We start from the raw sequence: 12,629 nt of genomic DNA, 5'->3' as shown, positions 1-12,629 counted from the left end.
CGAGACGGTAGTTGAAGATAGAGAGAGATGAGGGATTGTTGGGCGGAAAGTTTCTGTTTAAGAGGCAAAATGACAGAACAATCGACAAAACTAAAGTTGTATGTAGCATTTGTCAAGCTGAATGTAGCTATTACAGAAGCAGTTCGTCTTTAAGTTATCACCTTAATGCAAAGCACCCGACAGAAAGCAGTCCCAGGTTAGATGGTCGCCAACCCACACTCCACGACTTCTCTAGGAAATTAACTAGACCAGTCCGTGAAAAGGTTACCAACGCTGTAGCAGTTTAGGTTGCCGGTGACTGTCGGCCCATCAACATAGTTGAAGACGGTGGGCTGACTGAGGTGATTCGAATTGCTTCAGGGGACAATTCTTACGATTTACCGTCGAGGGGCACCATTGTGTCTCGCATATATTCCTTGTATGACGGCGAGAGAGCACGAAAAAAATACAATTGAACAACAGTGTCTAAAATACACGCTGTCTGAAGTGATTACTCGTTAATTTATAAGATTTAGTCTTGAGAAGAAAACAAACTTTTAATCACGATGAATCTAGATGAATGAATTTCAAAATGTGAGATTAATTAGTTAGAGAGAAAAAAAAAAGTTGTGTTTATGAGCACCGGCTTCTAGCTGTCGGCTCCGCTGCTTAAGAGTACAGCAGCGCATATTTTCAAGTGTAACCATTGAACGGATCCCGTTTAACTGCCACAAGAGTTGTCCATCTTGTAAGTTTAACTGCCACAAGAGTTGTTCATCTTGTAATAAAGATCTCAATGAGGAAACACGCTGTGTTTTTTTCTATTTTCACTGCATTTTAATATAGCCTATAAATAGTGAATTTTAATATAAAAATATGAATGATTAATCGAAAATCGATCGTTAATTCTCCCGACGATCGATTAAGACAATTTAATCGAATGCCCATCCCTAACACACACACATACATACACCTCATTCACACATACCTAGACAGTTGTTCAGTTACATTCTGACTTCCACTGAAAGAGGGTGACTGGGCTGCAGTACCCCTCTGGTGGATCCGGCCCAATTCGGGCCTAGTTCTGGGTCATGACCCGTCTAGCCAGTGAAGGAGCATCTCCACCCTGATCTGCCCCATTCCCTTTTTCTGCCACCCTGATCTGCCCCATTGTCCACCCTGATCCGCCCCATTGCCCACTCTGCCAGGGGGTGACAGTAGGGGACTTTGCACTGGGCGCTCAGGGGGCGCCTGAAACAGCACCATCATCTTCATGAGAAACTGAAACTGCCAACGCAAAGGGGATTTATCTTTATGCATCAATCTATATCAGTCTCTCATCCTGTATTTTTCTCTCTTTCCACCTCTCTCAGTCTCTCTCTCTGTTTATCTCTCTTTCAGTTTCTATCGTTCTCTGTCATCTTCTATCGTTCTCTGTCATCTTCTCTCTCTTCCCTTCTCTCTATTTCTTTTTCATTCCATCTCACTGCCAAACCACATCTCCGTACAGACACAAAACAGAAACACACACACACACACACACACACACACTGTTGAGTGTGCTGGTATTTTTGTTTGGTGTTTCCATGAGCACCACAGTCAGCTCAGGACCCGTTAACGCTGAGGTTTTTCTTTAAAGCGTTACCATGGCAACTTCACTGAATTTGATTAGCTGCTAACCTTCCAGACGAAAGCTTGCTGTTGTTCTTCACTGTTCATCATGACTCCAGCATAGAGTCGGATTCTAATCCTTCCTCTGCATTTTCATTTGGTCTGTCATAAACACCCCCCTCCCTCCACAAAAAAAAAAAACCATGTGTGAGATCGGAAACTTTTCCTTGGTGTCTTTGTCTATCTGTGTATGTACGTTTCTGTCTATGTGTGGTTGTGTGTGTGTGTGTGTGTGTGTGTGTGTGTGTGTGTGTGTGTGTGTGTGTGTGTGTGTGTGTGTGTGTGTGTGTGTGTGTGCTGGCCCCTTTTACACACATCTTGTCTGGGGCAGTGGCATGGTAAGAGGGCTATTTCGGTCCCAGGCCCCCCTCAGCAAAGGGTTGTAGAATGCCTGGCATGCCTCAAGAGGGACCCCTTAACCTGGGGGGCAACAGTTCCCGGCAGCACCCGCCCCACACACACACACGCCCCAACAGGGTCATCTCAGATTCACCGGGCCAGAATGTGGGTCAGGCCAACACCCCAGCGGCGACTGACCTCACACAGAGGTTCAGGGTGAGGGGTTCTATTAATTCACATTTCACACACACACACACACACACACACACACACACACACACACACACACACACCTTTGAGTGTGGGTTTTAAAATACAGAGCAGTCACTCAACCAAAAGTATGACCTCCCCCCCCCCCTCTCTTTCCCTGCTCTTTTTCAGTTCCTGTCCACCTGTTCAACATGTGTGGTGTCACTAGCATTACCAACCTCCTGGAGAACACCCTGTCCGCCCCCATCCCCTGCTCCCACCCAAACTAACGGTCTGGGTTTGAGTTCCCATCAACTCTCCACAGGAACTTTAGCAACAGCTGCACTTACACAACCAAATGAACAACCCAACCATGACTAATAACACGCACATCAGTGTTGTCCAGATGACCTTAAAAACGGTTTCAACCACTTCTGCGTTCCGGCCCATTTCACACACGCCTATAGCGTCAATGGCTACAGCCTCTGGAACACGTCCGGCCCAGATCTGTTCGGTGTCATTTGTTACCAGTATGACAGAGACTCCTCTGCTGTCCATCCGAAAGTAGAAAATGACATACCTATATCGTGTAGTCCGATTCCCGATTAGCATCAGGCGCCAGACTCAGAACCGCAACAACACGATTTGCATGTGGTAAATGAGTTTGTTTATGCGGAAGTAAGATGGGTGTTGTCTCGTATTTTCCGTTCATTAACAGGCTACCCAAATTTTGGTCGTTTCACAAAGTGCGTGAATAAATGGCTCGGTATTTACCACTCCTTCTGGGAAGTGAACTTACAACCACAACACAGTATATCAGAATGACTCCATTATACATACACATAATAACATATACGTGACACCTTTATATGCCATTAATAATATTGTTTAAATGTTTGAGGCAAAAGGGTATTAAATGACGCCTCTGAGCTTCTGAGTTTCGTTATTTTTTATTCCCTTCAATAATGACAAAAACACATCTACTGTACAATGGCCTATTGACGTTGGCTATTCAAATCATTCCATGAGTTTACTGGCCTTCTGAAGCAATTTCTCTTTTCCAGCGACTCTTCCGAACTCCAACGGGGAGGTGGGGAATTATTTCTTTGGTTGACTTTTCCGTTACACGCAAGGTATTCTCTTCCATGCTAATCAACGTAACGGCGTCTTAAGCTAACATACACTTCAATACAAATGGAGGGATATGGAAAAGTCTAGGTCAGCGCTTTATAAATTGTGACTTATTTACAGACTACGAATGTTTTTGGTTGATTATTAACAATGTCCCCCTTGAGCACAGGACATGTTATAAGAGCAGGGGTGGCTATACCCGTTTCAACATGTATAAATCAATGGCCTAAACAACAACACGCATTCCTCAACTATCTAACCCACTTCTCTGGCAAATCTGAATCCAGTCTGCTACACTCTTGTGTGCCTCACACAAGGCGAGCGAGTCCGTTCTATTCCTTGCTGCGAACCATGCATAATGCTAAACAAGCTTCCGACCGCACATGACCGTAGAGTATTACGACCATAAATTTGTGTTCAAAACGCAAGAAACGTCAACTATATTTCGATTTCAATTCACAGATACGAGTGGTCTGAACCGCTCATATCATAAACAAATCCAGAAACGCGACGCCGCGTAATGGCCGATCTTGGGAGCATCTGTAAAGCCCAATGAATGCATTCCTAACTTACCCAGAAGATGAAATTGAAGAAGAACAGCAGATATTTGATGCATTTCGTGCAGCCATCAACTCCTCCCATGTTTGATGTTTTCAGGTTCCTTTTCAACGTGAACAGATGGAGGCAAGAACAGCGTGGAGGCCAAGCAGACGCGGGACAGACAGACGCAGATTTCCGAGACGCGAGGCTCTTTGTGGATGAAGAGGTCTGCTATGCCGACGACGTACACGAGGCAACACCCAACTTCTCTACCGCCCCCCAACTCAGGCCAAAGGATTGAAAGACTGCCCACCAAGCACAGCGAAGCATACGACCCTCCCCAAAGAGTCTGTAGTGGTTATTTTATATCCTCAACACCCCCTCCTCCCCCTTGCCTCCCTTAAGTCTACAATGGTGAATGTCGCCGCCTAGTGACAGATGTGACTACAGCAGGCAACGTTTCTGTTCAAGTCACATGAGGTAATGCACCTCATTACATACCCTGACAGATGTGCCAATACATCTCAGCTGCTTGAAGAATTGGTTTGGTTATTTATTAAAAGTAGGTGGCCCATAAAATGAACATCTTTATAGACTTGTGTTATGGATGTTATTAAACAGGGTAAGTTGGGGAGAGTGTTATGAGAAATGTAGCTTGTTTCTCCTATATTTTCATTAGCTGGCCCACAAAGACAAGGCGTACGGGTCTCATACACTGGATCTGGACTTGGCAGAATCCTTGGTGCCATTTTAAAAAGTAGCACTTTGAACCCTTGTTTTAGCTCAAAACGGTGACGATGCAAACTTATGGGCAGTCATACGTTTTTACTTTGCTTAGTAAAGAGATAATTTGCTTAGACTAGACAATCAGGGTTTAAAATGTTCAATGGAGGGCCCCCATCCAAAGACCACCACAATGAAGCGAGCCTTCGGGCCACTACAGGTCAGATACGGATCTCTGCTGTCTCAGACTTAAGCCCCGACAATAATCCAGATTTGGAATGGTTGTTGAACTAAAGTGAAGTTGGGGATAAGGTCTCATTATGACATTAGGCCTTATAAAACATGAGGAGAAATAACCACACACACACACACACACACACACACACACACACACACACACACACCCAAACACTCTTTTTCATCTGTATACCAACATTTCAGCCAACGACATATTTTGCCTTGATGCCTCTGGCGTTCACCTCCTAAAAGCATTGCGACAGGGTTTAAGAAAGATTTCATTTTCGTTATATGAAAAAAAATCATTACATAATATTAAATATTTTTATACAAATCTGTAGTTCCACCATAGTCCACAAGATGTCGCAACTGTAAAGATTTTCAAAGCTATCCTCCATGCGTAGAAGAACTCGAGGAATAAAAAGAGTGATCAAAAGATACCAACGACAAGAATTCCTGTAATCAGAGATACAAACAAAACCACTTGCTGAGGTTAAACTTACTCAAACACTGTCCACCAAGGTTGGAAACTATCATGATTGTATATGATATCAGCCTCCTCTCCATACTGAGAGTCAGTAATCACTAATGTCTGCTGTGCCCTTCCGCACCTCTGAGTGCCCATGAGATGCGATGCTGTGGAGGCTGGGGAAGCTTGAGCCATCTTGGCAGCACAATCAAACAGTAAATTATGATTCAGGTTCACACAACACGTCCGCCTTATTGTATATGTTTGTGATCCTATATGTGTGTGCGCTCAATGATGCTCATTGTTACAAGGAAAACCCATTACATGACAGTCATAAATAATCCATAAAACTAGGATCGATGGAGTGAAAAACCTGATCCCCCCCACTGGATTCTATTGTCCCTTGGGTCTTCCAGTTTACCGCCTTAAGGGCTGATCAATCCTTCTGGCACGGGCCAGCCTTGGTGGTGAAGGTGAAAGTGATACAAGCACAGTTTTTGTAAACCTTTGTTTCCAACTATTAGAAAGTGTCCTCTTGTGGCCTTTGATCCCTTACAATGTCTTTTCTGAGTTTGCAAAAAGTGACATTTTTAGTCGTAGTAGTGATTCCGGATGTGAATTTCAGAATTAGGTGGAGGAGTGTGGTAAGTCCTGTGATTTGAAGTCGAGGGGGATTGAGATGTCCAACAAAAATGAATAAAAAAAAATCAAGGTATTATTTTTTTGAGATATGATGGATGAGCCCAAAGCTCTGACACCCTTGGGTGGGTGGGTTCCTGGCTGTACACATGTCTCTGGGGACTCTCTGAGGTGCATAACTGGCCCATTGTTGTTACTTGTTATATGTTATATGTTATAATGTTATATGTTATATGTTATATGTTATAATGTCATATGTTATTTTTTAATCTTGTATGCCATCTACTGCGTAGATTTTGCCTGCCAAGTCATAAGAATTTTGCTGCGCTGAAGCTATTTGGTGCATGTGACAATAAACACTTTGATTTTGACTTTGATCTGGCTTTCTGCTATCTGCTTTACAGTAAAACGGGTTTCCAATGACTGCTCATTCATATACACAAATGCTGAGGTTGTCAGCCTTCTGTTTAATTTCAGCTCTGATTATTGAATCTCACAGCTTTACACACACTTTTGGAGGAGCACATAGAGGAAGAGAGAGGGAACATAGATAAGCAAGATGGAGGGGACGGAAATAGCCATTTTCAACCACATCTGTGAATCCTCTGCCGGTCCTCTCCTGCGAGTGTGTCGGTGCCACTCCGGAGACGGTGTGGAGAATGACACAGCAGATTCAGTGGGACGCGACAGCTGTTGAGCGGCACGCCCTCTCATTTTCATTGCGCCGTAATTGTTCATGTGCGCGCCTGTGGGATACCGGGAGCTCTCCACAGTGCTGAAGCTCTCGTGCCCTAACATCAGCAAGCTCGTACCCCCCGACATACCCCTCTAAATCTGCGCAAAAGCGCCTGCGCATCAGTTTGCATCTAGAAGTGGTTTAACCACTTCTGCTGGACTAACTAGCCTCGCGCCGCTCTCACTTGCGGCGCCACACAGAGAGCCTCCGGAGCAGAGGTAGGAGAGTCACGCGCCACTATCCAAGCGAAGAAGTGTTGCCAGGGATGTTTGAGAGACTGCACTCCGTTACTGCATAACACTGCAGGATTTCTAAGTCTTAGCGCCTCGCTTAGGTCGAGACAAAGAAATGAACACAAAATTGCCTTCTCCTCCCACCCTGTCCCTCCCTTTCTCTCTCTTCTCTATTTTGACTGAAACCGTAGGTTCCTCTTAGAGCGTCATCTGGCTATAAAGTGCACGCATTAGGGACGCATTCCCCGCTTCCACGAGACCGGTGCTGGTTAGTATTTTAGCTGCGTGTGGAGTGGTGTGAGCGATTTGTCAGCCTAAAAACAAGACAAACGCCTAAAATGTGATCAGCATTGATCAGTGAGATTCCTCTGTACTTGCCACTGCTGCCGCCTCCGTAGAACAAACAGGACTGAAGACAAACGGAGGAGTGGATGTCTCAAACAAGGAAGGGAGAGAGAGGAGACTGGAAGCAAGAAGGAGGGAGAGAAAAGAGAAAGCGTTTCCAGGGGGCTGGCAGTGGGAGTGCGCGCTGAGGGATTGGTGCTGTCGCTTCAGCACCACAGCAGGTCTCACCCTCCGCTGAATGTCACCCGCACCCTCCGTTCCTCCTCTTTTTGGGATTTGACCACCGGACTCACGTGCCAGGAAAGCAGGCGACAAGGGTTTTAGTTTTCAGCTTCTTCGGAGGGATGGTTAGAGTGCTCAGGATGTTGACATTTTGGATGTTATCTTTATTCTCTTGTGTTTGTTAGAGCTGGTACGGAGTGTTTCCAAATTTTTTCAATTTTTTCATCTTGGTCCTTATTTTATAGGTATTTTCATTTATAATTTCTTAGGTGGAGTTTTGAGTTGTTCAGCTACTCACGGTTTAACCTAACAGGCTAACTTGCAAAGTGCATACCGCCGTTAACTACGTAGCCTACTTGTTTTAACATAATTTAAGTGCTCACGTCTGGTCCGGGTCCTCCGCGTAGCCTCACGCAAGGTTCGCGTTGTAATGCCTGGAACCTGCTCGAGACATGCCTAAGTGCTGCGATGGGCCAGGGCGACGAGAAAGACCGTGTTGTGATTAACGTGGGAGGGATAAGACACCAGACCTACCGCAGCACGCTGCGCACTCTCCCGGGCACGCGTTTAGCCTGGCTCGCCGAACCAGACGCACACAGCCACTTTGACTATGACGCCCAGACCGAAGAGTTCTTCTTCGACCGCCACCCAGGCGTCTTTGCCCACATCCTCAACTACTACAGGACGGGCAAGCTGCACTGTCCCGCGGATGTCTGCGGTCCCCTGTACGAGGAGGAGCTGGCTTTCTGGGGGATTGACGAGACGGACGTCGAGCCATGTTGTTGGATGACTTACCGCCAGCACCGGGAGGCCGAAGAGGCTCTGGACAGCTTCGGCGGAGGGCCTGCCGAGATGGGCAACGAGGACGGGGATGGAGAGATGGGAGATATTACGGACGGGGATGAAGAGCTGGAGATGTCTAAAAGATTGGCCCATGGGGACTCTCCGGATGCCAAGTCCGTCGGATCTTGTCAGCGGTGGCAGCGGAAAATGTGGGCTCTCTTTGAAGACCCTTACTCCTCCAAATATGCTAGGGTGAGTTAACGTAAAGTTGAATGGTGCTGATGTGTCATCTTTACGCAGTGGCATGTTTGCAGTCAGCCACATGACATGCTAGGCTACTTTTGTAGCATGGATAGTGGGTGCCTCTGAACCTCAGACAGTTGTGTGTATGTGAGTCAGTGTTGTAAGGGCTACATGTTGTACAAAGAAATCTTCAATGTAACGTAACCTCTTCAGAGACACAATAAAATATAGTTTTCCCGGTTGCAAAGAGACGAAATTAAATGGTGTAGACTAGAGAAGAGAAGAAGAGCTAAAGCAGGCCTAGTACTTTTTGGTGCGTTTCGGCCTGCATCATTCATTCCGACCAGGCTCAGGTAGCACCTGTCTAAGGACTGGGTCAGGACTCGGGCCCTTACCGTCAAGATCTGTCCGCAGTCTTCTGCTATCAGAGGAGTAGCTTGTGTTGTTTTTTGTGTATTTTCTGAGCAGAAGTTTTTTTTCCCCCCATTAGTGTTTTATGCAGAGCACCTGATGAACATATCCCTGATGTGTTTCAAATGTGTGTCCTACTATTGTGATCCACGATATAATGGCGCCCCTGTAATCAGCCTTAGCTATCCCCACAGCTATAGATCCATTAGCGATATATTAAACCCGTAGACCTCATGCGTCCACTCCCTAGGGAGAACATGTGCAATCTGCCCGGGTGTCCTGTTGCATTGATCCACGGCTTGCCTTCCCGCTACTTCACCGTGCTACACGAGGCAGGCTTTCCCAGTCACGGCCGTGATGGTGCTCTCCTTAATCTCACAGGGAGTAGATTAGAGAGAATTTATCATGAGGTTAACGTTTTTTTAATGTAATTTATGTATCCCCACTGCAATAAGACATAACTGTTGACAGTATTGTGAAAAACACTGAGTTGTTGTTGTTGTTGTCAGACTCTGAACAGACATTGTGTTCATAACAGTTCCCATGCAACCCTATTATACTGTATATGTCAATATGTCACTGAAATGTTTTAGTTCTTGTAGTGGTAGGGAACGATGGTAGCAACACTAAGGTCAAAGGTTTCATTGTGAGCAGACAAACAGGTGGATAAAATGTAGGCCAACATCTGCACCAAAGATGATTGACAAGACTGTCTGCTGAATAAATACAGGTGAAAGATCCTTCCTAAAATATCCATTAACAAGTTGTCTGAGATGCAAATGATCCAAATACATGTAGCTTCTGCAGTACATCCAAGAAGGACTAGCTAAAAACCTTCTTCTGACATTTATAAAACATGATTTCACAACTAGGACGCGGCTTGAAGAAAAATGGTCTTCAAACACCAAGCTTCTGTTTTGGTCCAGAACTGGCCTTGTCCCTGAGCCCTGAGCCCTGAGCTGGATGCTGAGCAGGTGGGAGAGAGACTCTCCTTTGGCTCCTGGATCGGATCACACAGGCATCTTTGGCACAGTCACCACAGCCTCAGAAACTGCCAAGTCTCTGCTGTCCAGTCGTAAATAACTATAAAGGCTGGTCCCGGGGTGGTGGAAAGGGGGGGGGCAGGTAGTCGCAGAGGCACCTAGGGTCGTGCCATTGCTAGAAAGAAACGTGGGGCATTAGAAGGGGTCATTAGAATCAGGGGCATTAAAATGTGGTTCTATAGTGAGAGAGTGAGGAGAGTGGTTGATGATGCAAGAGAAAAAGACAGGCTGTCATGGAGTGAGCCAATCTTATTTGTGAACCCTGGCCACGTTACAATGTTTTATTTACTGGTGGTTGAGAGGCCAAGTGAGACACACATTAGCAGGTCATGCGCCAGGCTCTGTAAGAGGACTAAGACCATGATATCACATCAGGCCAAATAGATTATGACATTATCCCTTTAACTTAAACTAAACTATATTTTATAGTGTGATACCAACTGTTCCTGAAACAGCATCGGTTGCATCATTGGGGCTTATCAGGCTTCTGCAAGAGTTTTTAAGAGCTTTTCATTTGATTTGTCTCAAGTGTGTGTCTGTGCCCTTGGCGTTTCTTTGAGAGCTCTCCTCTGTACAGTCGTCTAACTGTAAGAGCCCAGGAGACAAGAAGGACGCATTAATCAGGTGCACCACCTGAGTTCCCACACAGGATGTGACATACTGATTGTGAGTCACAGGGGGTGGCCGACTAGACTTATTTCATAGTAAATCTTAATTATATAAAGAACACATTCTGCACTCAATAGAACTGCAAATTTGCCATTCAGCTCAGTTATGACTCAGACTATGATCTACAACCGTTCTGTACTAAACGGAGGCTAAGTGATGCAACTGTGCCCACAAAAGTCCCAGTAAAAATAGTGACATATTCTAATCCCACATTAAATCAATAAAGTAAAAGTTAGAGTTAGTGCATAGTGTGCATCCAGAGTTACAGGAAAAGTCATGCTGTTGTAAGATGGCTGCTTGTTGTTTTCAATAACAGCTTAACAGCTGTATGTGTGTGTATGCGGATGTGTGCGTGTGTGTTCTTGTTGACTAGCTGATGGATTCTGCACGGTCAGCGTAATGATGATGAACTGAACACACATACACACACACACACACACACACACACACACATTCAGTGCTCAGGTGTGGGGACATGCAGTTGTCAGGGTTCCCACGGTACCTGGAAAACATGGAAAACATGGAATTCATTTTTTCATTTTCCAGGTTTGGAAAAGTCATGGAAACTGAGCAAAAGTGAACACTTACATGGAAATTGAAACAGTTGTCCTGGAAAATGTTATTGGATGATGTGTAAAATAGTAATAAAATGAAACTGATGAGCACAGAATTAAGATGAGTTTATAAAAACCCTTTACATGTGAACAGCTTTGACTCTAGATAGAAATGGATGACCCCATGTTGTAGAGCATGCTCTTGGCATCCTATCTGGCAACCTGGTGATATGGACTTTTAAAGTATAGTTTCGGATTGGTGGACTTCGGGAATAATAACTGAGAAACGTTACTCGCGATCTCAATAGAAGGGTCAAATACATGCATTTCCCAGCCAACACGGGGGCCTTGACATCTACAGTGAAACTTCTTATGCAAGTTTATCCTCAAATGTAAATAGCTGTGTTTTAACTTTGTGGTAAACCTGGGTTTATCAACGTTAGTTAGTAAGCAGTGCAATCTTGCTAACTAGCTTGCTGCAACTTGCTAGCTAGCAGCTTACACTAGAATTGTTGAGGTAATTTTTACCTTGCTTTTAAAATACTAGAACTATGTTTGATCCCCATATGTATTTCACTCATTGACTTTTCCTAAAACCGTGTTATTCACCACATTTTAGTAGCCTGGGTACCAGACTAACTTAGCCCCGCCCACAACATTTGAGGTCTGGAAGTTCGGTCTGGCATCGCTCCGTTGGGGAGAAAATATGCCTGACCAAAAACTTGACCAGACCAATCAAATCGTCACACTTACGATGATGGACAGATGATCAACCGTAACGTAATCAACCACGTCGCTTGGGTTGAATTCGTTTTCAACAAACATGGCTGCCGCTGGAGAGCTGAGATGTAGATGTGTAGATAGAGATGTTTTAGAAGACATCGACAGCGCATTCATTTTGAAAGAGGAACAGAGAAACGCGATCAAGGCATTTGTCGATCGAAAATATGTCCTTCCTACGGGATTCGGTAAAAATTTAATTTATCAGCTGGCCCCGATGACGACTACGTTGCTCTGGTTGTAGGTCTATCCAATTGAGCAAAGAGGCATTTTTTTCCTGGTTCGGTTGAAACACGCCCCATAATCACAGCCCAATGCAGTAGTATCAGACTCATATTCTGACTAGAATTATGAGTATGACGTCGTCAGGCTAACATTTTAGGGGAGTTTGTTTTGAATTTGAATTCATTAATGATGGTTAGAAAGCACATGCAGTGCAATCTTGCTAGCCAACATTCAACATGCTAACTAACTAGCTAGTGTTGGCTAGCTTGCATTGCTAGCTAACTACCAATACATTTTCACATTAGGCTGTGACATTACTTCTATACTAGTTGACATGTAGAGAGGAGGAGGGGGAGGAGCCAGGAGGGCACAGGAGGAAGAGAAGAGGGGAGAAGATGAAAGAGGAGAAGAAGAGAGGAGGATAAGAAAGTAGAGGATGACAGAGGAAAAGGGACAAGAGTGGAGAGG

General features: G+C 44.9%; 2 protein-coding genes across 4 annotated transcripts in view; one reads left to right on the top strand and one right to left on the bottom strand.

Moving 5' to 3' along the window:
- cd81a (CD81 molecule a) overlaps window positions 1-4,224 on the bottom strand; it is a 34,192-nt gene extending 29,968 nt beyond the window's left edge. Inside the window, exon 1 of the mRNA XM_012819431.3 lies at window positions 3,883-4,224. Coding sequence (XP_012674885.1) covers window positions 3,883-3,951 — 69 coding nt within the window. The 5' untranslated portion in view covers window positions 3,952-4,224. The remainder of the gene's footprint in view (window positions 1-3,882) is intronic.
- A 2,112-nt stretch (window positions 4,225-6,336) lies between these two features.
- The window catches only part of kcnc1a (potassium voltage-gated channel, Shaw-related subfamily, member 1a), a 67,241-nt gene continuing 60,948 nt past the window's right edge, over window positions 6,337-12,629 (top strand). The window contains exon 1 of one of the 3 annotated variants that reach the window (XM_012819443.3): window positions 6,337-8,488. In XM_012819443.3, the coding sequence (XP_012674897.1) occupies window positions 7,922-8,488 (567 nt within the window). In that variant the 5' untranslated portion in view covers window positions 6,337-7,921. The remainder of the gene's footprint in view (window positions 8,489-12,629) is intronic. The other 2 variants (XR_004165956.2, XM_031586942.2) reach the window with 2 other exon arrangements.

Source organism: Clupea harengus, chromosome 20 (genome assembly GCF_900700415.2).
Source record: "Clupea harengus chromosome 20, Ch_v2.0.2, whole genome shotgun sequence".
Taxonomy (NCBI): domain Eukaryota; kingdom Metazoa; phylum Chordata; class Actinopteri; order Clupeiformes; family Clupeidae; genus Clupea; species Clupea harengus.
Note: the sequence above shows the minus strand (reverse complement) of the source record. Positions and strands in the feature narration are given on the sequence as shown.